We start from the raw sequence: 25,928 nt of genomic DNA, 5'->3' as shown, positions 1-25,928 counted from the left end.
AGGAGATTATGCTAAGTGAAATAAGTCAAGCAGAGAAAGTCAATTATCATATGGTTTCACTTATTTGTGGAACATAAGGAATAGCTTGGAGGACACTAGGAGAAGGAAGGGAAAAATGAAGGGGGGGGAGTCGGGGGGAGATGAAGCATGACAGACTATGGACTCTGAGAAACAAACTGAGGGTTCTAGAGGGGAGGGAGTGGGGGCATGGGTTAGCCTGGTGATGGGTATTAAGAAGGGCACATTCTGCATGGAGCACTGGGTGTTATACGAAAACAATGAATCATGGAACACTACATCAAAAACTAATGATATATTGTATGGTGACTAACATAACAAAATAAAATTAAAAACAAACAAACAAAAAACCAACAAAAAATAAAACCAGAAGCTCCACAGATAAACTATAAAACTATGGTATTAAATATGACCAATCCCTAAATTTATCTGGGGACAGAGGAAGGAAAAGAAGATACGCTGAGGTGTCACTGAGCATTTTCTTTCACCTTCTACCTTCTCCAAAACTATTGTTTTATTTTTTTCTGAGTAAAAAATCTGGATCATTTTTCCCTAACTTTTCATCTGTGAATCATGAGCCCTCATCAAAGAAAAGACATCGTTATTACATTTCAGCAGAGAAAAAGAGACAGATTATTAATGGGGGGATTGAGAAGCAGTTTTGTCATAAGCAAAATGATTTTTCTTGTAGAAGTCAAGAGACAGACATCTCACCCTCTGCTCTTTTTTTTAAAGCTATAGATCTTTGTTATTTGGGGAAATATCTGTCTATAGAGTCTCTATGAATTTCTGAGTAGACAAAGAGAATCAAGATGTCATGAGAGGGAAAGCAAAAGCAGTGCTGGAGGATTATGTTAATGACAGCACAGGAAAATGAATAATGAAGCAAAAGAAGCAAGTACAGAGATCACAGTACCTGTATGTTGTATTTAAATTTTAACAAGCCAGGGCGCCTGGGTGGCTCAGTTGGTTAAGCGACTGCCTTCGGCTCAGGTCATGATCCTGGAGTCCCTGGATCGAGTCCCGCATCGGGCTCCCTGCTCGGCAGGGAGTCTGCTTCTCCCTCTGACCCTCCCCCCATCTCATGTGCTTTCTCTCTCATTCTCTCTCTCTCTCAAATAAATAAATAAAATCTTAAAAAAAAAATTTTAACAAGCCATTATGTCTTATATTTTGATCCACTGTCTCTCTGGTGATTACAACCAAGGAGTGAGCAGAAGACTGTTATTTTGGGAAAGCAGTGATTTACTATTCCTGAAATCATACCAACAAGCTACTGTACTAATGTAGAAAGTCAATTCTATGCCCACAGAAGCTTATAGCAATGGTGTCAGTATTTCCAAATCACTAATGCCACTGCATTCTTTCTACTGTTCTTGACCAGCAGGAAGATTTGCCTCACTACTTTCAACCCTAAGTCCTAAGGCATAAAAAAACAGGAAAGGTTTACACCCAGATGCAGGACTCTACTAGTATTTCTGGTCTCTCCTCCCTGGCTGAGAGTCAATTTCAAATCAAGAATTTGCACAAGTAAGAATCATTTTGGTAGCCAGGAGGGTGTTATACACACATTGGTGCTGATCAACGTGATTGTCCTCAACTCTACTAATTTTTAACACATTAAGAACCGAAACTGTCTCTACCCTTGGTAATGAACGGATTTAAGATAATTTTGAAACTAAGTGGCAAATGTAGATTGTAAGGACAGAATCTATTCTTTCAGTAAGCTGTTGAAGCTCAAGATTTACTGTGAAATGTTGGAACTCATGAAATGCTTGGTTATATCAGACATGCTAGAAGCATGATTTATAAAACACAGAGGAAGCAATGAGATGGCATACAAATCTTCCATCTAAGTCCGGGTCAAATACTGACCTCCCAAATGATACCGGCAGAGAATATAACAAATATTCAAGATAAATGTGAACTTTGAGAAATAAAAGAAGTAATATAGTAAAATAGATAAATTTGAAAATTAAAAAAAAGTGAAATTATAGTGAAAATCATGAAATAATAGTGAAATAATATAAAATAGTGAAATAGTAACCTCTTAAAATGGTTTGTTAAACCCCACACCTAAGTTTACCATCATAAAACAAAGTAATATCTACCTTATTGGTGTCAGATTTATTTAAGACCTAGATATTTCACACCATACAAATTATCAGAAGAATCTATTCCCAAACGCCAGTGAGAAAAATAAACTATCAATAAAGAATGTGGTCACAAATAAATAGGCACCAATTTTAAGCCTAAATAAAATATCCAAGCATAATTAAATTGCAAAACTGTAAACTCAGTCCTCTGCAAAAAAATAACATTTGTGAAATAGTAAGACATTTGTTTCATAGATACTGAAGTTTAAAAGGAATCAGAATGAATTGCACTGGTAACCTACATTTTTGGCTATGTTAACCTCAAAGTCATATATACAATTAACCCCTATTTTAATTACATCCGAGCACAAAAGCTTTAAAAGATAAATGTTGATAAATACTTGCAGAATCTTATTTATGCTTCAAAGAACATAAAGACATATATACGTGTGTGTGTATATATACATATGTATATGTATATATATGTGTAGCATTAATGCTACAACTAATGGATAGTATAACTTCTCTTACCAGCATTAAAAAAATTATCAAAACCTATGGAAGTTCTGAGTTTTGCTCTACTTGAAAGTCAGAAAGTTAGCTGCCAGTTTCATTTTTTTTTTAAAGATTTTATATTTATTTGAGGGTGAGGAGCATGCAAGAGTCGGGGGAGGGGCAAAGGGAGAGAGAGTAGCAGACTCGCCCCTGAGCAGGGAGCCTGATGTGGGGCTGGATCCCAGATCACAACCCGAGCCAAAGGCAGACACTTAATCCACTGAGCCACTGAGGTGTCCCCAGCTGCCAGTTTCATGAATGATGGCAGAAGATACAAGATCCATGGGATAGCAACAAAGGATTTTATTACCTAAGGCAGAGAAGACAGCAGGGTTATAATATTCACATTTGGCCACCCGGCTCCTTATGCCCTGCAAGGCTGAGGCACAGTTGTTCAGCTGGATGCTGTAATTGCTAAAACTTTGCTTTAGGCTAAGTCAGTCCCTGAATCCCATATGCAATTACTAGTCACATGAGTTTATCAATGACGATAATGAAAAGGCTGATGATCTGTTGATGACAAGCAGCCCAGTGAAAGCCCACTGTGGGCCAGGCTCTACTCTAAATGTTCATCATTTATCGTCTTAAGAAATTTTCACAATAACATCAAGATGTAGGATCTATTGAGCTATTCCCAGACTGAATGGTGTAAGTTAAGCAGAAGGCTTAATTAGCTTAAGTTTACAGAAAACAAATCCTAGAAGCCGTAATCACTCTTCTAAGGTCTCTTTTTGCATGAGGAAGTGACCTCCAATCTGGAACTATGAGAGACAATTGGTCAAATTTTTCTTTCAAAGACTTAAACTTTACCCCAATAGGTAATGGCCCCTCACTGGAGTACATGAGATGGACAAATTTTGCTACTGTATTTTAATAAATTATACTGAGAAATACATGCAAAAGAAATTTTACATTTTACAGTAAAAGAATAAGTAACATTTGCAAGCTTTGTGTAGGACTGTGGTTCTCCATGTGCAGTCCTCGCACCAGAAACATCAACAGGACCAGGCAACTTGCCACAGATGCAAATTTCAGGCCCCATCACTACTGAATCGCAAACTCTGGAAATGTGCCCCTGAAAACTGAGTTACACCCTCGGGGTGTTTGTGATGCATGCTAAATGTATAAGAACCACTGCTGGGGAACACCCTAGCTGGCTACCGCAACAGAAAAACCAAAAATAGTATGAATGGGGAGGCAAACATACATTATGAAAATAGGGAAATTGATTGAACTATTTCAGACAGAATTGTCACTCTTAGTTCTCTTCCAACAATTTGGCTTCAAGAATATTCCAGTAAGCACACATTTTCCCAAGCTAGAGATTTTAAGTTTTGTTTTCCTGGAGAAGTGAAATGGCCCCAAAGGAAATCCCTACTGATGTGAAATTGAAAATGGCTAGTACTCTCTCTTTTACCCCAGAGTCAAGCCCACTAGCTGGCAAATCCTGCCTAGGGTCACACAGGTTCCGACCAACCTTTTATGCCTCACTCTAAAACATTTTACAAGCCAAACCATCAGTGAAATGCAAGTATAATAAAGGCATTTACGGACATTCAAGCTCTCCAAACACACTCTTTCTTAGAAAACTCCTGGAAGTTTTACTGCAGTAAAACAAGGGAGTAGACCCAAAGACAGACAGACCTGGGATCCATCAAGACTAACTTCCAATAAGAGCACTGAAAATATATCCCATGAGTATATTCATGCAGGTCTGGCAAGTAACTATTCCAGATTGTTTCTCAGAAAGGCAGGACTGTACCTGGAATGCCTCAAAGGAAAACATGAGGCTGTTCCCCTGATGTTTTGGACTATGTTTAGAGTGGCATTCAGAGAGGTTTTTAGTACTGTTGGAGAGGCGGACAAGACTTCCTGAACTGGAAATGGAAAAAAAAAAAAAATGCCAGAAAAAAGTAGTATAAACAGAAGAAATGTAATTATAATAATTACGTTTCTTTTTAGGGAATAAAAATTATGGAGCTGTAATAAAGTAAATAATCCTGATTTAGTCAAATCAAGCCTTCAAAGCAAAAGATTAGGGAATTTAAGTTTGCAAAAATGGAGCTAAGAGAAATCTGGGTGTTTGTGCAGGCACATGTACACACGAAAGTGTTTAAATATTATAAATAATGGACAACAAAAATGGATGAGTTAATTTATCCATTAATCTAAAATTTAATAAAGATCTGCAAAAGCATATTATCTAAACATATGGCAGCAAGTGCCAAAAAAAAGCTAAAAGGATTGAAAACAATTGCTTTTTTTAGTATAAAACTTACAAGATTACTTTCATAATTTTATAGAAGAAAATTTTTTTTAAGAAAGGGAGTGGGGGAGGGGCAGAGGGAAAGAGAGAGAATCTTAAGCAGACTTCACGCCTATTGCAGAGCCCGACCATGGGGCTCGATCTCACAGCCCTGAGATAATGACCCTCATGAGCTAAAATCCAGAGCCAGACACTTAACTGACTGAGCCACCCAGGTGCCCCTTTCTTCTCTTTTTTTTTTAAGAAAATTATTTGAATTACTATGGTTTACTTTGATAAAAACAAAATTTACAGTTTAAATAAGGATAACGGGCTAGATTACTCACTAAAACAATAAAAAATGGGCAAAATATATAATAGCGCTTAAAGTATCAGGCAGTGCAAACCAGTAATACTTGACAGGAAATTAATGAAGTAAACCCTAAAACTGCTCCATCCTACTGCCCAGAGGAAATTTCAAGGGCAAGGCAATGAGAGAGAACTTCCAGGGAGAGCCTGCTGGACTGCCTGAAGTTGGAAGTACAGGGAATCCAGTGAACCTATAGTTTGTAAGACACAAGAACAGAAGAGCTGCACAGAGAGAGGAGTCTGGATTTATGTAGAAAGTCCCATTCAAATATTTAGCTGAGTACACAATAAGGGAATACATGTGATGAACTTAATCAAGGCTAGCAAAAAAAAAAAAAAAAAAAAAATTAGCTCTGAAAGTACTAGAAGGAAGAATGTCTGTAGTTGCACAGGGCTATGAAAAATTCCTATACCTAAAGCCAGAGTGGAAAATTCATAAATCAATGGGCAATGATTAGAGTATAAACTGTCTTTCCTAAATAGCAGGAAGGGGGTAATTTAACCCTAGAACCCTACAACAAATGTAGCTTTGGTTCCACCTAACAAAGTTTAAAGGTTAGACCAAACAGGTCAAAATGTTTCTAGGTAATCTGATCTTATCCTAGGAAAGAAGTTCTATAATTTGTATAATATTAATTTAAAAACTCCAACAGGCAATATATAAAATTCACAATGCCTGACATTCAAACAAAAATTATGAAGCATGAAGAGATGCAAGAAAATAGAACACATATTAATCAACATTGATCCAGAAATGACACCACAATGAAGGTGGATTAGTAGATACGGACATTAAAATAATTATCATAGTAATACTCCGTATGTTCAACAAACTTATAAAATATTGAATACAATAAGTAGAGACATAGAAGATATCAAAAAGACTCAAAAATCACACTTGTAGAGATAAAACCTAAAAAAATACACTGGATGGGATTAACAGCAGATTAGATATAGAGTTCCTTGAATTTTTAATTTTAAAAATAAAAATAAAGCAAACTCTAAGTCATTCTATCTGCAATGGCAAACATATTTTTAAAATTCCATGCCACATAAAGAAAAGCTATACAATGTAAAAAAAAAAATAGTGTGGACTTAAAATGAAGGCACAATACCATAATATGAAAAAGTATTTTATAAATGGACACAATTTTCACCATACAGGAAAACTAAAGAGCTGTCCTTATTAACACTAAACAGATAATTTTCCATACTGAAATCACTCTGTGGTAGCCACTGTAGAAAGTAGACTTTTAAAAAAATTATTTTATACTGTACTTAATATGAAGTATACTGGAATTGAGAGGAAAAAATAAAGACAAGCACGAGGAGGATTTTGAATTTCAGAACCATATATATATACACTTTTATAGGCAAATGTGAAAAATCAATATAATCCATACAGACACTAGAATTATTAGTCACTGTAAAATAAGAATAAATAATAAATGTCAAAAATGGACTTGGTAGCATGCAAGAAATTTTATTTGCCCATTTAACAAGATCCATTATGGAACTCTTCAATATTTAAAACTGCAGAATGCAGGTTATATCCCAGTTGTTAAAGAAATATGCCAGTTGCTGCAAAGATAAGATTGATATGAATGGTATTTTTTTAAATAGTTAAGAATCCTTTAAAATCTACTATTTCCAGGTGCCTGAGTGGCTCAGTCGTTAAGCATCTGCCTTCGGCTCAGGTCATGATCCCGGGGTCCTGGGATCGAGCCCTGCATCAGGCTCCTTGCTCGGCAGGAAGCCTGCTTCTCCCCCTCCCACTCCCTCTGCTTGTGTTCCTGCTCTCGCTATCTCTGTCTCTGTCAAATAAATAAAATCTTAAAAGAAAGAAGAAGAAATTCACTATTTCCATATGATTTAGCTTCAAATAAGCTGCACTAAAAACTGAGTATGAATGAAAAAATACTTTGAATATTTTGCGCCAATCCCGGAATAACCCCTCATTGGCTCATGTCCCACAAGAGGGACCCGAGGGAGCATAGCAAAGGCTTTGAAAACTGAACTGACACTGAAACCATCACCCACATAAAATGATACAAAATTTGCACTCTGAACTTAGCCACGCTGATTGCGTGCAAAAATATAAAATACATTTGCCAGAGAACTTTAATAGCACTGAGAATTTTTCCCTGTAATATTGAAAATGTATCAGATACAATTCTAATTTACCCAAGAAACAAAGACCTGAAAATATGATCAACTCTCAAGGGAACAGATAACCAACAGATGGCAATCTCATGATGACAGAGATGTTGGAATTTTCAGAAAGAGGCTTTACTACAGCTACTATTAACTATGGTTAATGAGGTAAAGATAAACAAACTTGAAAGGAGTGGAAAATGAGAGTATTATAAAGATCGACAAGCAGTTAAGAGCCAACTGGAAATGTCAGAAAATTACAATATCTTAAATTTTAAAAATTATGAATGAGGCTAAAGAGCAGGATGGGAATGACAAAGCAAAGATTCAGTGAATCTGAAGGTAGATAAATAGAATTTCAATCTGAAAAAGAGAAAGAAAAAAATGTTGAAAGAATAGACAGAGCCTCTGACAACTGTGGGATGACATCGATAGCTCTAACATTTAGGCCACTGGTGTCCCTGAAGAAGAGAAGAGATTTAGTGCAGTCAATATCTCAAGAACTAAGGGCCAAAGATTTTTCAAATTTTGTGAAAGACGAATTTACCGATTCAAGAAGCTTGTGTATAAAACTTTTAAAACATGCACAGGCTCTGTATAATGAAAAGTACAGTAAAAAAAATAAAAGATAAAAAAAATCAAAGAAGACCTAAAATATTAAGTATAAAATGGAGAGACACATAATATTCATGGTTTGAAATGCCCAGCATATTAAAGATGTCAGTTCTTTGATCTATAGATTCAATGTAAGCCCTATTAAGATCCCAAGAAGATTTTTGTGTATATATTTACAGGCTTACGTTAAAATTTACGTGGAAACACAAAGGACTTAAGAATGGCTAAAACAGTTTCAGAAAAGAAACATCAAACTGGGGGCGCCTGGGTGGCTCAGTCGTTAAGCGTCTGCCTTCGGCTAGGGTCATGATCCCAGGGTCCTGGGATTGAGCCCCACATCAGGCTCCCTGCTCTGTGGGAAGCCTGCTTCTCCCTCTCCCACCCCCCCTGCTTGTGTTCCCTCTCTCGCTGTGTCTCTGTCAAATAAATAAAATCTTTAAAAAAAAGAAACATCAAACTGGAAGAAACATACTATCCATTTTTCAGACTTATTATCCACAGCAATCAATACAATGGCAAATCAATATCCAGACACACTGATCAGTGGAACTTGAAATAGGGAGTGTGGAAATAGACCCACACAAATGTGATCAGGTGATTTTTGGCCAAGACTACAAAAGTAATTCCATGGTGGAAGAATAGCCTTTTTTTTTTTTTTTTTTTTTTTTTTTTTAGGTACTAAAGGTACTATTCATAAAAGAAAATAGTTGATGTATTCGGCTTCATAAAAATTGGAACTTTTGCTAGGCCTAAGACCCTGTTAAGAGGATAAAAAGACTAGCCACCAGATGGGAGAAAATATTTGCAAGAAAATATTTGCAAATCACATATCCAACAGGTAATTGATATCTAAAGCATACAAATCACTCTCTAAATAATAAAACAATCTAATTTAAAAATAGGCAAAAGACTTACACAGTTCACAAAGGAGAGTATTCAAAAAAGTACATGAAAAGATGTTCAGCATCCTTAGTCACAAGAAAACACAAATTAAAACCACAAAATACTACTGCATATCTTTTAAAATGGCTTAAAAATACTTATATCTATGCTTACATTATACTAATACTTATACAGTAACACTCTTAGGCATTTACACTAGGAGGAGGAAACCTGATATCCACATAAAAACCTTTGCACTAATGTCACAGATTTATAGTCACCAAAAACTGGAACTGACCAAGTACCTTAGAACATGGGATGTGTTGCAATGCTCTACAATTAAATGGAATACTCCTCAGCAATACAAGTAATGAAGTATCAGTGTATTCAAACATCTTGGCTGGATCTTAAGAAAATTATGCTTAGTGGAAAAAGCCAATCTCAGAAGTTGACATACAGCATGATTCCATTTCTATAAAATTTGTGAAATGAAAACCTTACAGAGGTGGAGAACAGAAGTGGCTGTCAGGAGTTGGGGCAAGGGAAGATGGGTGTGTTCACAAAGAGCAGCCTCGGAGAAGCTGCAATGATCGTGACTGCAATGAATGTGTATATAATTCTATACAGGGTTTAAGATGTCATAGAATTATACACAAAAACAGACAAAAAATGAGCACATGCAAAAATAGTGACATCTGAGTAAGGTCTGCAATGTGCTTTGTTGTTTTGTTCCAATCAATTTCCTTTGTTTGGTAATGAACTGTAATTATGTTGAAGAAAGTGGGCTGATGGGTACATGGGACTTCTCTAGAGTCTTTGTTCAATTTCTTGTGAGTTTATATCAGAATTTAAAAGGTTTTTTAAAAAGCTCAGCATATCTCAAACAATAAAAAAAAAAACCTACCCAGACACATCCTAGTCAAACTACTGATAATCAAAGGTAAAGAAAGTAAACACCAAAAATGAATGAAAATTTATTTTGAATAACTAAGTTAGGTGCTTTTACCTGTATCTGATTACCCGCCCCAGTAGTATTTCTTTAGGTATCATGATGTCCATTTTTAAGATAGAGCACTGACTCAGAAACTGTGCAAATTTGCTAAGTGGCAGTAAGAGGTTTAATCTAGTTTGACTGCTTTGAAGTCCAATAATTTTGCTTATACACCCAATCATTTTTCATGCACCTTTCTAATTAATCAAGGATATAGTGTACCTCCTGAGTGTTAAGTATATCCCTTACAGTTTCAGTATAAAGTCAGAGGAATGTAATGTTATTTCTTTCTAGGCCATATCGTTTCAACTATTAAAATGGAAGAAATGATCATATTGAAGCTAATTTGCATCAATTAAGGGACATTAGGTTTCAAACAACAGTAAATGACTCAGGTTAATGGAAGCAAAACAAGAATTTATTGAAGGGTTAGTGGGGATGCTTAGCATATTAAAGTAATAATTAAAACAGCCAGGTCTTCCAAAAAAGAGGAATTGAAGCAAGTCCAGCAGTAGAGGCTCACAGACGTTAACTTGAGTTAGTGACAAAGGATAACTCACCAGGAATCTGCCCAGTCTCTAGCTCCTGTTTTAATTCTCCAAGCTATCAATCAGTACAGATTGTTCCAACACAGACCAATGTCTACCCCTAGGTGAATCATGGAAGCCAAGTAGTCTAGTAAGGACTTCACTTGGCTAGTCTGACTGACTTACACATGTATTTGGCCAGAAAGGAGAGACTCTTATCAAAAGAAGGAGGAAAAAGAAGAAGGCAGATGAAAGCAAAAGCAACTATAATCCACCTCTTGGTTTCAATGACACACAGGTGCACATAAGCTTCTCATATGTACATATCCATGGGGACAACTCCAAGCTAATCATGTATCTGATACAAACCTGTATATACCTGTGTAAATGTATATTTCCCAAATGCCATATAGCAGTTATTAGCTTTAATAATTTCAGAAGTGCAAAGCTAAAAATTATAAATGATACCATTTGAAAGTTGAACTATTTTAATTTTCCTTATATAGTTTTGTGAACTATAAAGAACACTTTATAGTCTTTGTTTCTGTCCCTCTGATTGAAGATGGTAGAGTGACAAAGAAAAATTAAAATTTATCTTTGAAAATACACAATTTAAGTGTGACATGCAAATAATTCAACATGTAAATTATATTTTTCAAAACTTGGTATCTTTTATGCTTCTAAAATTAAGCTTAAAGCTGCATTACGACTTTTGCAACACCCTTGTGTACACATATCTGATCATCCCTGATGATTTATTACACTTTCCATCCTCTCTCCTATGACTGTATAAGAAGGGTTTGCACGCCTACGTGTGCACAAGCCCAGAGAAGCCAAGTGGGGGGGGAGGGGTTCTTTGCTTTTGTTTCATTTGTGCAATAGCTTTTCCTCTCTCAATAATGTCTATCCGCCAGCCAAATAACCATGCAAGATATGGAGAAAGGCATATGTTCATATAAAGAAAAAGGATATAGAAAAATAAGTAAAATTGTTAACAGAGACTACAGTGGAGGAAATGTGTGGGTGCAAGTGTAGGGGAGGAAGGGTATGGATTGAAATCTGGACCACTAATATTTGGAGTGTTCAGGCACATGTTCATGGATAGAAGATGTGGGGGAGTGAAGAGCAATAGCCGGGCTGGAAAGTAAGACTCCGAGCCAGGTGTTCAAACCTACAATAAATGCGAGGGACTCGAGAAGCTACAAGTAGAAGTCAAATTGGGGAAAGAAAAATCTCCTTTTAGATCCTCTGTCAAGCTAGCAATCTCATCCCCTGAGTCCTGCCAAGCTGTCATCAATCTTCTGTTCCACTGGTGAAAGCTCTAGGTAGGAGACATGTGCTGATCACAGTTCTAAAATCTCTCTACCTATACTGCCCTCTTCCCCATCAGGCAATCTCACAGGCATTTTCAGTGGTGCCTGACTCCTGGCAGGGTAAGGAAGGGTCAGCAGAAGCAGGAGTTTTTCCAAGGGGCTCCTGAGTGCCGAATATTCCCAGCATTCCTTGGGCTCCTCACGGCTCTATGTGGATATTTTCTCCAGAGCTGGGCACCACATTTTACCAGGTCAACTGGGAGCAGCTGCAGAATATCAGGTACATTCATCTTCAGCCAGCCATCCCTTGATGCTGGGGGGCTCATGCGAACTACTGTGCTCCCATCAGACTGCGGGAATGTGCTGGACACTATCATTTGAAATCTTTGGGCCAATGGGTCTGTGTTGCTGAGAAAAAACCAAAACAGAGGAGATCTATTCAATGAGGAAGGCAGCTTTTCTTATTTTAGTGATAAACGTTTTCATTCTACATGATTCAAAAAATTCAGGGCAATTCCCAGGTTCCATTCTGACTTTTGGAGCCTGGAAGAAGAGCCCATCCTTTGTCCCATTAACTAAAAAGACACACTCTAGTCATTGTAGTACAAAGCTGGCTTTGCAATGTCTTTGCAGCCTCATCTACGTTTACCCCTCTACTGATCCCTTAGAACAAGGCACTTGATGCTGTAACAAAAATAAAGAATAAGATGTGGGAACTGTGAACCTTCTTCAAAGAATATGGGGATCCTCCAGGAAGCAACACATTAAAAATTGCCAGAGAGTATACCAATTTTCCACAGTTGGGCTTAGTGTGAGGGAGTTAAAACAGGTGATCTGTGTGAGGGGATGTAAATTCCTTATGGGATTAGTCTGATTGTGTGAAGGAGTGAAGGTAGGAGGGCATACCTGTGCCATGCTACTAGCGAATGGGAAAGTTAATGAGGAATGAAGCCATGTCCAAAAGTAAAAGGAAGGAGAAATGGGACCTGTCAGTTAAACATCCGACTCTCGATTACGGCTCAGGTCATCTTTTCAGGGTCATGAGATTGAGCCCCGCGTCAGGCTCCGCAACTGGGTGGGGAGGCTGCTTAAGATTCTTTCTCTCCCTCTGCCCCCTCCCCCTGCTCACTCTCCCTCTAAAAGAAAGGAAAAAAAAAAGTTGCCAGAAATGGTCCATGGCAGAAGGGTAGCCTCTAACCCTCTCTTTCTCCAGTTGCATCTGACACTTTAAAGGAAGCAGCCAGAACTACTGGCTCCTAGTACATATTAAGGGTGGAAAAAAAGAAGTCCTCTGGTTGTTTCTTTCTAGTGACTGTAACTCTCCAGGAGGTTCTTCTGGGTATGAAAATCACGACAGGACATCTGAGATTTCACTCTCACTCAGGATAAGGGCAGGACTAGGACCAGCCTGCATACCAACCCTTCCTCCAGGAGAGAAAGTTTGTCTCTGCTTTGCCCTGCACCTCTTGAAAGGGAGGCAGGCCAAAGGATGTGACTCCCATGACATTTGGTTTATCTAGGAATGATGGGCCCGGGCTTCTCTGCCCTACTGAACTACTAGTCAGGTCTTTACTCCTGTCTCCTCAAAGGGCATAGAGAGGAAGCATTCTCATTAATTTGTCATCCAGCAAGCATTCTACCTCCAAGTATGTATTCCTCTGAAGGAAACTATCCATCAGTTATTACGGAACCTTGGGAGGCATCTCTGGCAGATGCCATCTTGTCTCAGAATCCTGAGTCCCAAGAATCCTTGAGGTGTTCTCCTTACCCCTGGGGCCCTCACCTCTTCTACAATCCGGCCCCCAGCAGTTTCCCCTTCCAACGAGTCTCCTTTTTTCAGTGTAATGGTGGAGACGATATGCTGGTGTTCACTGCTCTTTAGTTTGCATGAGACCATCTTGCTGTTCTGTCTGGTGTACACTGCCTTCTCCCTCCTTCTTGGGAGAGCAATGGAGAGAATTGAAAGGGGTTCTCTGCTCCTGGTGGTGGTGTGCTGGGAGTAGTGGTGGTGGGAGACGTGCATAAATAAAGGTGGGTCCTAGGGCTGCTTAGAGAAGATAATGCCCCGTCAGTAGAGTCTGGCCTACTCTACTGCTTCTCTTGTAGGGGCTGAAAAGAGTCTGTTTATTTGCATGAAGACAACTTCATGCCAAAATGTTTCTCTTTCTGGCATCTACATGTTGTCTTCTTGGTATTCTTCATCTGCTTACTCTTCTCCTTTTCTTCCCTGTTCTTGTTCTTCAGCCAAGTCAAGGCCAGATGGAAGGTATGGCAGCTGAAGCCCTCACTGACCCCATGCCGCACGTGCTCCTGGAGGGCCTCTAAGCTGGGAAAGACCCGGCAGCAGGCCATGCACCTGAAGCCACTGTCCAAAGCCACGAGCCATTCAGGTGTCTTGGCTCTGGAATGCTCCTCCACAGCTGGAGGCTCTGCTGGACTATCAGCCTCCTCCTCTTCCTCTTGGGCTTCATCATTCCAGCTGGACTCACTGTCAGTTAGGAGTTCCTTCGTACCTACATGAGAGGGGGTGACTTCTGCCTGGATCTTTTCACGAAAGGTCATTTCTTCTATTTTTGTCTTCTTGGAGGGAGGCTCCAGCCCTTCCTCGGGATGACATAAGACAGCCACCCCCCTTTTCATTTGGACATGCATATAGTAAACTTTCATGAGCTCTTCCTCTTCCGTGTGTACTGAGGACACAGAGGGCTTAGGACCATGAACCAAATGGAATGGAAAGGAGACATGTGGAAAGGGGGAGGAAGTCGCATATTCCTCGAAGTGTCCAACACAAGAAACATCCTGGTGTGTTTGAGGGACTCCTAGGAAAGAAAATTTCAAACATAAGACAAATAGAGTAAGTATGCGACGTCTGGAGGAGTCAAGATGGCCATGAGAATATTCCTATGCAGATGTGTGGAGCAGAAGTATATATACAAGTGATATTTCGGAATTCTGTGAGTGCTATGTTTTATTTGAGGTGTGTATATGGTGTAACTATGTGGGAATGAGGGTGTGGTGTATCTTGTGGAGTTGCATCTGTGTTTTGAGACACATCTGGTGAGTGGGTTTTTTTTTTAGTATTTTATTTATTTGAGAGAGAGAGGAGGAGTGGAGGGAGAGGGAGAAGCAGACTCTGCTGGGTGTGGAGCCTGAGGCAGGGCTCGATCTCACGACCCTGAGATCATGACCTGAGCCAAAACCAAGAATCAGCCACTCAAATGACTGAGTCACCCAGGCACCCTGGTGAGTGTTTCTGATGTTGGTGTAAGGTGACGGTGAATGAGTGTGTGCATGTGTATTACACAGTGTGACAGTGCATGTGAATAAGTGCAGGAGTGGTGCTGTTTCTTGTCGTGAGACAAGAGGACTTAGAGTGTTAGCGCAAGTGACCTGAGCTCCTAGAATGCGCAACTCTGTGAAGTGCTGATGTCTTTGTGTGTGAAGTGGCATGTGGATGAGAAAGGCTCTATATGAAAGTCTATCCTCCTCAGGGTATACCAATTTTCCACAGTTTGGCTTAGTGTGAGGGAGTTAAAACAGGTGCTCTGTGTGAGGGGATGTAAATTCCTTATGGGATTAGTCTGATTGTGTGAAGGAGTGAAGGTAGGAGGGCATATCTGCGCCATGCTACTAGCGAATGGGAAGGTTAATGAGGAATGAAGCCATGTCCAAAAGTAAAAGGAAGGAGAAATGGGACCATAACTGGAAGGGAGACAGATGCAGGAATGTGTGTGAGGATATGAGCTCATGCTCATCTGAGGGAGAAAGGTGTGATGAAAGGCCCACACCAGCATGGTGCTCTACCTGACCTGCAGCTATCCCAGTGCTCGTATGAGTAACTGGGTCCTATCCTTGAAGGCACACTCTCTTTCTGTCCCTCTGCAGAGGCTTCAGTGCTAGTGCCTCTGCCCTGAAGCCTTTTTCTGCTTTTAAGTGGAGAGTTAAATAAGTAGGGCTGGGGCTGAGCAGCTCAGTTGTACCTCCTATCCATGCGCAGACCCTACCTATGTATTTCCCTTACCATCCTCCTTGGCAGGAATGAGCTTAGTCTCCTCTATGGAGACACATGAGGAGTATTCTGAGGCAGAGGAGTTTTTTCCTGCTGTCTCCCTGCTAGGAGGGACCACCGCAGATGATTCAGGCTGAGGCACATCCTCTTGACTCTTCCAGAGTTCTGGCAAATGGAATAAAAACAAAACAAAACATTGAGATGCGGCATTTTCTGGAGTCTGTGTCCATTCAAAAGAGCTGCATTGAGAGGACATTATAAGTTCGACATCATTACCACACATGAGACTTGCTCTCATAGAAATTAAGGTGATTTTCTCAGTTGAAACCCTACAATTTTAAGATGACTTTACCTTTTAAAACTTTCCTTACTCTAAAAAATAAGTAAATAACAATTATTAAAATTGTATTTATGGTGGATGCCCATAATACTGAGTATCTTGCATGTGAGATTTCTGGAGATGTGTAGAGAATACTGAACACTTAGAAATAACTATGCCTGTAAAACAGTATGCAGTCACTAAAGTTGGATATTCTTAGCTTGATTTTCCTCATGAGAAACTGTGCAATTACGGGGCATGGGGTGCAAGTTTTATGAAGAATTCTGCATGTGTATCTATCTACTTCTATATCATTATCTATCTACACACATACATATATATGTAGAGCGAGAGAATAGATAGATGATAAGCAGAAAGATAGATATAAAGATATTATAGATAGAGATAAAATAAATTTTCAGGGTTTCTAGGGAGCCCTGGTGCTGGAAATGTTCAGAATTAAGACTTCACAGACTTGGCCAAACTCCTCTTCTGGAAATGTATTTCTGCATTTCTCTTAAATTTTTAATCTTCCCATTCAGAACCTTTAAGAGCTTCTTCCAAAAAAGACAGGGATGCTGACAAGGTACATTTCTGCCTATCAATTAAAAACAGAGACCTTGGGCAGTTCTTGAGTGAAAGGGTCATTTATGGCCATTGCTGAGCACTGGCACTTAATTCTAATTTTCAGCTAACATGCTGCCTCACCTCCCTGCCTGACTCCCCCTCAGCCTCTCCTCTCCCCCACCATATACCACTGTGAATGAGCTTGTATGGAGAAGAGACACAAGAGAAGTATTCTGAGTCTGAATCCTCTGCTGTCTGGCCATGGCCTTGGGCCAACCCAGAGGGCCCAGGAGGTGGAATGTCTTCATCTGTGTTTAAGACTTCTGGGAAAGAGAAGGAAAATCAGATAAATGATATTTTTTGCCTTCACTAAACATTCAAGAGATACTGTGTATAATAATGCACACAGCACTTGTCCCCATGAAGATTACAGTCTAGTTTCCGTTCAAAGTTCTAAAATCTAGGTATCTAAAAATATTTGCTGGAATGAATTGTCTGGTTACCAATGACAGCCTCATGTTGTTTTCTGCCGTGGATCAGAGGCTCAAATTCTTGCCTGGTACATGGTGAGGTGCCTGTATTATCACTACTCTGTTTACCACAAGAATAAATTTGGAGCATGTCCGTAAAGGTCTTTAGTCTGCTAGCTGTGCTTTATGATATGAAAAGTCCTGTTACTTCCTGGAACGGTTAGAATTTACAGGAAAGAACTGACCAACTTCACTGCTGGTCCCTGGCCTCCTCTTCCAGATATCTGCTCCTGTGGGACCTCCCCTGAGGGCTCTGCTGCACAGTTCTGCAGGACCAGGAGACTCCGGCGGGATCCCCAAGGCTGACTTCAGACCACACCTCCCAACACTGGGCACAGCTCCCCTGTCAGGAGCTACTGACTGCCAAACGGCTCAGCTGTCACTTGGCCCAGTCGGTGGTGTCACCCTCCTCACATTCCCCACACACTGTTCTGATCAATTTTTGCATCTGTACTTACCATACTCATAAGCTTACCTTTAAACCTTCCCAATTGACAGCTACATTCTAGGCTGTTGGTTATTTTCCTAGTAAAATATGTGTACCTCTGGGACTATCTCTACCCCTACTGTGAATGTAAACATATCACAAAAATTGCCAGTTTTTCTTCCTCCTAATCTACAGTTCCAAACTCAACTTTCAGGAAATAGGTAAATTTCTGTTCCTGATAAAATAACTCAAACATATTAAGTCTCTTCCTGGGTTTAAAAACTTCAGTTAAGCTTATAACCCAATTTTTACTCCACAAAATACATCTACTTATTCTCTTAGGTCACTGGAGAGTGTTGGGTAGGTCATGTTGGTATAGGGATGAGACAAGTCAGTGGGGGTGGTATATTTTCTAGAAACTTAGTATATGTACCATGTTTGGGGAATACAGTCTGATGTGTGTATGTGTCTGTCATGTTTCCCCAACAATTTTATGTAGAGAGTGTAGGGGTGACATGGTCATTGTATGTGAAGGTAGAGTGAGCATCATGTGTTGGGTAACACTGCAGCATCCTTCCGTAGATGTATAGGCAGTACATCTTCCCTGTATTACGAAGGATCTGTGTGTCATGTACTACTCAAGTTTAAGTAGTTACAGAATATATATTTGGTTTGTGAGTGAGATATGGACCTGGGTAATTTTGTGGTATCTGCTGAGATCATGAAAGTGGTACAAACCAACCATGTGAAGGATGGATGCGAGACCTCATGTGAGCTCCTAGACTGTGGAATTACATGCGGCCGAAGAGGCTGGAAACAGATGAGTTTTACAAAATGCTGTATGATTGTATTGGCTTCGTGCACTGTTAATGTGAAATTACAAAGTTCTACAAGAGTGAGATTATTTGTGAGTTCAAGATTAGAATAAGGAAGGACGTTAGAGAAAGCAAACATGAGGAATGCATATGCTGCAAAATGAGATGTAAAGGTTCAAGACATGAGGATCTAAGCTTATGAGTGTGTCTGAGAGTGCAAGGATATAGGAGCAGAGAATGGGAAATTCAGGGATGAGTGTTAATAGGGGTAAATGTGAGAGGACGTTGTGCTAAGTCTAGTGGTGGGTGTGAGGGAATAAAGATTTCTGTGTGTTTACGAGGGTAAGAGGTTGTTGGAGGAAGAAATCTAAGGACCCCTTTCAAATCTCTGTCCCTTCTCCACCCATGAAAGGACATATGCTAAGGAGCTTGCTCTTCAGAGAAAAAAGTGAAATCTAGTGGTTTCTCCTTAGGTGCTCTAAATGGGTCCTTGCTGGCCCATTTCACACTGGTTGTCAGAGGTCTGTCCACATTCTGACCCAACAGAGTTCATCTTTCCAGGTTCAGACTGAGTTTATCTTTCCGTTTCTCAGAGAGGTCTAACATTTCCTTAGGCTCCATCTTCGCAAATATGTCCCTGTCCTGATAACCTTGCACTTTCAGATATTTGTCTTTTTTGAGATTTCCCTTCAATCGCCAGGTTTTGTTTTATATAGATGCAATAAATATCTCCTAGAGAAGGAAGAGACCTCGCATTCTTATTTTAGTCTGGACATGGGCTTGGATCAGCTTACATCTCTCATCTATCAGTTTGTAGACAGGGAATGTTCAGCTGGACCCTCAGACATACTTATATCTCCCTTTGCCACCCCCCACCTCCAGTTCAGACATCTCTACTTACGAGTACTCTTATTGTCAGACACGCGTTCTGAGACAACAACATTGTTTTCTTCCTGCGGGGAACTATGACTAGGCTCTGTAGCATCCCTTTGCTTCTTTAAGATTTCTGTAAATTGAATTAAAATTAAAGAGATATATCCACTGTTTCATACATTCGATGCATTTGGATTGCTCACTCTGTGTCAGACACACGTGGACACCACAGTCTCTTTTCTGGCCAAAGCTCCAAAATATAAGTATTGGACAATTTTTCATTTTTCCCAAGTGTTGATGGATAGCCGGATATATGTACTTTGTCTTTATGGAGATCCCTGCAGTGTGTCTTGGAACTGTGCCATCACAGAGTACAGTCAATATATTTTAGTATTTGTTTACCTGACTATACATACGTCATTGTGTGTAATGCTTTTCATTTTAGTTGTTATGGGCTGAATAATGCCTGCCCCAAAGTTGCCCATATCCTATCCCCAGAACCTGTAATGTTACCTTATAAGGACCAAAGGACTTTGCAGATATTATTAAACTAAGGACCCTGAGATGGGGAGATAATTTTGGATTAGATGGGTGGGTCCATATGCCGTATTTTAGACTTCTGACCCTAGAACTATAAACAGAATACATTTTTGTTGTCTTTAATCCACTAAATTTGTGGTAATTTGTTGAAGTATTTGATAGCTGATAATAAATATATTAACCTTAAGCTAAGGCTCTCCACATACTCTGGACTGACGGGGGCCTTTACAAATGGGTAGGCTCTATTTACCCAATTTCCTTTCTTTTCTGAGAGCAGAGTTGCTGAGTCAATGGTGCTACCCACTCTTTGTGCGAAATAAGGAGCCTAAAACACTTGAACTCCCAGGCACGTTATATGTGACTGTCATCTGGTACTTCAGTTACTCCTGTTTTGTTGATCATCACTCAATTAGCGTTTCCTGGTTTGGGTGTGTAAATCATCAAAACCTACCTACCTACAATCATAGACTTCTCAGCTCACCTTTCGTTCCTGTGTTCCATTTCATCTTTCTCAATAGATTCGGTGTTTTTAGCTTTTTATATTTTATTTTTTCTACTTTTTATCTGACGAATGCCTTTTTTTCCACCCTTATTCTTTATGATATGACTGTTCTTTTCCTTCAGCACATTATGTCATACTGTCATTAGGTCTCTACAATTGCTGTCTGACAAATCACCATTTTTTTGAAGGATGGTGTGCTTCTCTTCAGTTGCTTTAAGGTCTTTCTTATGGAGGTTCTGAATGTTGGTTTTGGTGTACTCAGGTGTGGATTTATTTTTGCCTTTCCTGTAATGAGCTTCCTAAGAATGCTCCCTGATTCTAAGGATTTGTATCTTCCACCATTCTGAAAAAAACTGGCAATTATCTGTCTTACTTTCTTTGTTTTACTCTTCACAAACCTCAGTTTGAGATATCATACTTTCACATTTTATCCTCATTTATCTTAATCCCTCTTTCGTATTTCCCATCTGTTGATCTCTCTCGTTTATATCTGTAGGTAATTCTCTAGCTCTATCCTTCCGGTCACAGATTTTCTTTTCCTCTGTGCCGAATGTGACATTTTTAACTCATCCACATTTTTTCTAATTTCTAGAACATTATTTTTCATTTCTAAAACTTCAGGTTTTTTAAATCTTTTTTTCTTGGTAGTGTTTTATGTTTTCACATCTTTAATAACTGTAAACATTCTTATTTACCATCCCTACAGCACTGTTCAATTAAATGATCTTCTTCGAAGCTAAAACTTAGTGTTCACTGTGTTTGCAGAATCTACCTTAGATTATATGCTTTGTAGTTTTATACTGTGAGTTCGTGTTCAGTAAGTCATTACCATAGGACCCTTTAACACGGATGACTATCGATTCAGAGCTCTTTTACATTTTCTGCGGTCAGCTATTTCTGCAGTACTACAAACTATGGTTTAATTTTACGTGAATTCTTCACTTGTAGGTTTAACTGACACCACAGCAATTGTGAATATTGTGCCTATGAATTCCACTTCTTCCCTCAAGAAATGATATTTTCCCCCAAATGTATGCATAGAGTTCCTCTCTACCACCTAAAAGTGAAAACTGTTTGTAATGCGTTCCTATCGAAGGTACAGAAACAAGAGACCCATATTCCCAAATAAGAGAGGAAGATACGATTGTAACTGGGCCCAATGTGCACCTTTCTCCCACTGGCTGAGGACAGACGCTGAGCTGTAGACCGATGTCTACAGGTCTGTTCAGATTCCCACTTCCCTCATCGGCCTAGACTTTAAATGCCCTTCCTTTATCCTTACCAGCAGAAGAGCAATGGCACGAGGAGGACCAAGAGGATAAGCATTCCGATTCAGAGGATCCACTTGCCTCAGAGACTGGAGGATTGTCTTCCAAAGAGTAGCCAGCTGGTGGATCATATGTGTCTAACTTTGAGGTTCCTAAAAAATTGAACAAAAGTCATAAAAACAGCTGGTTCCATTCTTTTCCCCCTCTTACACTCTTCTCCCTAACCTACTCTCCCCACTGCCCCCCATGGAAATACTTACTTTATCCTAAGTAGTTATCTTTAGTTTGGGCAGAGAATTGGCATATTTCATTAACCTGTTCTTCAATCTGGATCCTGCTACCATGGCTCCTGATACTGATTCACCTTGGTTAGGATTTTCAGAACCATTTGCCTTCCTTTACATTTGTTACACTTCTACCCTCTGCATTCTACCTCCTAGAGATTTACAACCTCGGATGAGACAACTGAAGTTTTATTTTTGAAGAACATATTCTTTATTATGATGTCAGTGTCTCTGTTGCCATGTTAACCAAGCTCACTGCTCACTAGTTAACTGTTTAATATTATCATCATCTCCTATGGATGTGCCTGATACGTGTATTAGGCACCTATTGTAGCATACCGGTGTGATGGATGCAATGTGCTTTGTGTGTGTAAGTTCCTAACACATTGCTTAAAACAGGGCCAGGGCTTAATGTGTAATTGATTTGGTGTTTGTGAATCTGAATATGGGGTGCATTTTGTGTGAGTGAGAATGGTATACGTGCTTTGTGTGTTATAGTTTAGCATATATCCATGTGTGTAGATTCCATGTCCTATGACTACAGATTTGGGTGTTTATATGTTGTTATAGGATTTAGATGTACCAGATAAATACTAGGAATATTCTCTTTGAGACTAGAATTGGTGTATTTGTGACATCTAAGGGAATAATGAAAGAACAGTAGAGGATGTAAAAGTCAAAAATTGTAGGAGAAAGAATATACGAGCTTTGAGACTATGTGAAGATCCAAAGTAAATGGGGGTGTAGAGAAGACTGTGTAAAAGATATATATATATATATATATATATATAAGATAAATTTCACAGATTTAATGATGAGTGAAAGGAACCAGACACAAACTATCATTGTATGCTTCTGTGAAATTTAAAAACAGGGATAACTAATCTAGAGTTTTAGAAGTCAGAAAAATTATCACAGTTTTTATGGTAGGGACAAGAACAAGGCATAGAGAATTTAGAAGCACATGGAAGATTATAAGGAATTGAAAGCTGAGGATAAAGAGGGCAGAGGGTCTGTATAGGGATGAATGTCAGAACACAGGCTATCAAAATACATGAAAAGAATGGGTCTTGGACTGGATGTCTCTGTACTCCACCTCAAGTCCAGCTTTTGAGGATCTGACCATTTCTGGCCTATTTCAAGCTGTTGGTACTTTCACGCCTTCCTGATAACATAAATGCTTTTGTTGGTTCATACTGACATACTCTTCCATGTTTTTCTGGTAAAATTCTCATACCCAGACCCTCTCCCACCATTTCCTCAAAAAAAACACTGCTCTCCGCTGATCTTTTTGAGATTACTCCAGTCCTTTCAAGGATTTTTCCCTGGCAAGTGATGGTTTCTGCTGATCATGGAAGAAGACGGAGACAGTCTGAGTTTTCTTTCCATATTGGGCAGCCTTGTATCAACTGTATCAACTGATGGTCAGAATCATTCAGTTCATCTCTGGCCCCTGCCTAGATCCCAATTTATTCAATACACTCTCCTTACCAGCAACATTGAGCTTGTCTTCTGAAGAGATGCAGGAGAAGTACTCTGAGGAAGATGATGACACCCTCTTTGCTGCCTGGGCTGAAGTTAAGGGCACTGCCTTGTGTTTATACTGCAGATCTTGTAAATTCAGATTTGCTGGGAAATTACATAAAAATAATAGAGATGTGGTCCATGTTTAGTGTTTGTGCCTTTACCCACCCATTAAGCAAACAAGAAGAGTCTACTATGTGCACGTTTATTGAACACACATGGCCTCCATTTTCATGAAGAGCATAAAATGGTTCATTTATTGTGTTTATGTCAGGAGTAGTTGGGTTTGTACGAGGTGTGTTCTTTGTAAATGGACCAGAAAGTGCAAGTTATCCCCTTTCTACCTGGACATACTACTAGACTGCATTTATCCGCATCTCTTGTGGCAGTTCTGACCATGTGCTTAAGTTTTCTAAAATGGAAAATGAGTGGAACTGACATGGGCCACTTCCAGACAGAATCATAATCCCCTCCTCTGTGTCTCTCCACACTCTTCACTTTTCCAGCTGACTGGATATTGATAACCCAGGGTCTATTTGAAAGCTCATGTTAATGACAGCAAAGTTTCCATAAGCCCAGGAGACTTGCCATACTCCTTTCATATGCCCTGAATTGTTACGAAAGAAATAGATATGTATATTAGTTACAAATTCCAAATCTACTCTAGCTAACGAAATAGGGATATAATGTGTTTTTGAGAGGCAAATAATTGGACCTGGTACAGAGTAAATGGACAATTATATTTGACGATAATTACCTTTTCCTGGCGAATTTACATTCTATATGTACATCTATGTAAACACATGGTTGTGAGCGTGTGTTTTACTGGTCTCATACTTTACACTCAATAACAACTCTCAACATGCACTAATTTTATTGAAGGTGAAACGCAGACAACCTCACTTTCCAGGCCTGTCTGCCCAGAAGCCCCCAACATTGTTGGAAATACCAAGTTATCATTTGGAGTAGGAGCCACCACTTGGAACTTTGGGGTTAGCTCTAATCTGTCCCCCTCCCACCACTGAACAATGGTCTGACTCACAGAAGTTACTTGTTTACTTTTAATCTCCATAGTAACTGGAACTCTTTCAGTTTTTCATTTTTTCAGAAAGAAACAAACTATCTCCTCAATTTAACGGTTAAACAGCAGTGTGTGTGTATTTAGCCTTTTCCTTGCATTTCACATAGGAGCCCCACACTTAGGTTCTCATCGTCTGAGATGAAACAGTTCTTTTTTGCTTCTGAGTAAGTAAATTCTGACCTTATACTCTCATCCCTGTACAACCATTTTTTTTTTTAAGATTTTATTTTTTTTGACCAAGAGAGACAGAGAGAGAGAGGAAACACAAGTGAGGGGGGGGGAGGGAGAGGGAGAGGGAGAGGCAGGCTTCCAGCTGAGCAGGGAGCCCGATGTGGGGCTCGATCCCAGAACCCTGAGACCATGACCTGAGCCAAAGGCAGACGCTTAACGAATGAGCCACCCAGACGTCCCCTGTACAACCAGTTTTAACTGCTTTAAAAAAAATTTTTTTTCTCACCTCTATGAGCCACATTTTCTTCTTCATTAACAGGAGAAAGTACTACTAGAAAACTTTTAATAACATCATATGCTTAACCAATGCCCTTAGGCAGAAATAAAGGAAAACACAATTTTCAACAAAAACTGTACTAATCAACCACTAAACGTCTGTGACGCAGTAACCCAGGGTGACGTGTGTAGACAGCACAGGTACTCAGCTGCCAAGATAAGGGTTTGGTCATTTGAACTTTCCCTTTACTCTCAGATTACCTGAGTCCTCAGAAAGACCAGCATATACACTTCCCTCCCCCTCCTCCTTCCTTTTCTCCCTCACCACAACCAGGAATCCCCTCTCTCTCTTTCTTTAGAGACAATTCCTTGTTACCTTATGCTCAGAGAAGATGCTTAACACATACCTCTTGACTTTTTGGCAGTTGGGGGGGAGTATGGGTTTTCTAGATGTTTCCTTTTTTGTTTCTGCTTCATGGTTCACCTCTTCAGAGAGGGACTCCGAACAGTACCTTTCTCCCTGAAACTCTGCTCTCAGAAAGTCAGCGATTATAACAAAGAATCAAACTAGTACAATCAAGTACAACAAATCACTCGAAAAACTAGTTTCTCACTGAACCACTGTCCTGACCAGCACTCAGTATACCATCAAGGGCTATTATGATGCAAGTCAGCATCAGTCTTCTGTGACCTACAGATTACATCACAGGGGTCCAGTTGGTACTCACAGCACAGAAGGACTGCCACAACCAACTGACCAGAGTGACTGCACTCATCCACTGGAAACTATCATCAACTTGAATTTGTGTATCTTGCACTTGATATCAAAACAAGAGAATAGATGACTTGAATTCAACAAAGAACATTCGTTTATGTGTCTACAGTAACCACACTACTAAATCTTTCCACAGAGAAGATAAGGCAGTACCTGAGAGAACTAGGCTTAGAACCATGCCTGAATGCTAGAAAACAGTTAA

The 25,928-nt window shown here is 39.5% G+C and overlaps 1 protein-coding gene across 3 annotated transcripts; it reads right to left on the bottom strand.

Annotated features, from left to right (window-relative positions):
* Window positions 1-10,335: 10,335 nt before the first annotated feature.
* LOC113929365 (protein FAM170A-like) lies at window positions 10,336-25,527 on the bottom strand. 3 transcript variants are annotated; one of them, XR_003522171.2, is made up of 7 exons: window positions 25,359-25,527; window positions 23,391-23,528; window positions 21,630-21,767; window positions 19,334-19,438; window positions 15,787-15,939; window positions 13,549-14,584; window positions 10,336-12,173 (listed from the first exon to the last, which is right to left on the bottom strand). XR_003522171.2 is itself a non-coding variant. In XM_027606218.1 (6 exons), the coding sequence occupies exons 1-6, from the start codon at window positions 25,426-25,428 to the stop codon at window positions 13,890-13,892; spliced, it is 1,299 nt and encodes a 432-aa protein (XP_027462019.1). In that variant the 5' UTR covers window positions 25,429-25,527; the 3' UTR covers window positions 13,403-13,889. The 3 variants fall into 3 exon arrangements, 1 of the variants encoding a protein (XP_027462019.1); XR_003522172.2 differs by lacking the exon at window positions 19,334-19,438; XM_027606218.1 differs by lacking the exon at window positions 10,336-12,173 and having other exon boundaries at window positions 13,403-14,584.
* Between the last annotated feature and the right edge of the window lie 401 nt (window positions 25,528-25,928).

The sequence above is a fragment of the Zalophus californianus genome, chromosome 5 (assembly GCF_009762305.2).
Source record: "Zalophus californianus isolate mZalCal1 chromosome 5, mZalCal1.pri.v2, whole genome shotgun sequence".
Taxonomy (NCBI): Eukaryota; Metazoa; Chordata; class Mammalia; order Carnivora; family Otariidae; genus Zalophus; species Zalophus californianus.
This window is presented reverse-complemented; position numbering and strand designations above follow the sequence as displayed.

Bases quoted from the DNA above. Each gene is read 5' to 3' on its own strand.
- LOC113929365 (XM_027606218.1), bottom strand. From the start codon at position 25,428: ATGAAGCAGAAACAAAAAAGGAAACATCTAGAAAACCCATACTCCCCC. The intron at 21,768-23,390 runs GTAAGGAGAGTG...TCAATTTTTTAG, and splicing joins AGACAAGCTCAATGTTGCTG to GAACCTCAAAGTTAGACACA. The intron at 15,940-19,333 runs GTAAGTAGAGAT...TCCATTTGCCAG, and splicing joins GTCTGACAATAAGAGTACTC to AACTCTGGAAGAGTCAAGAG.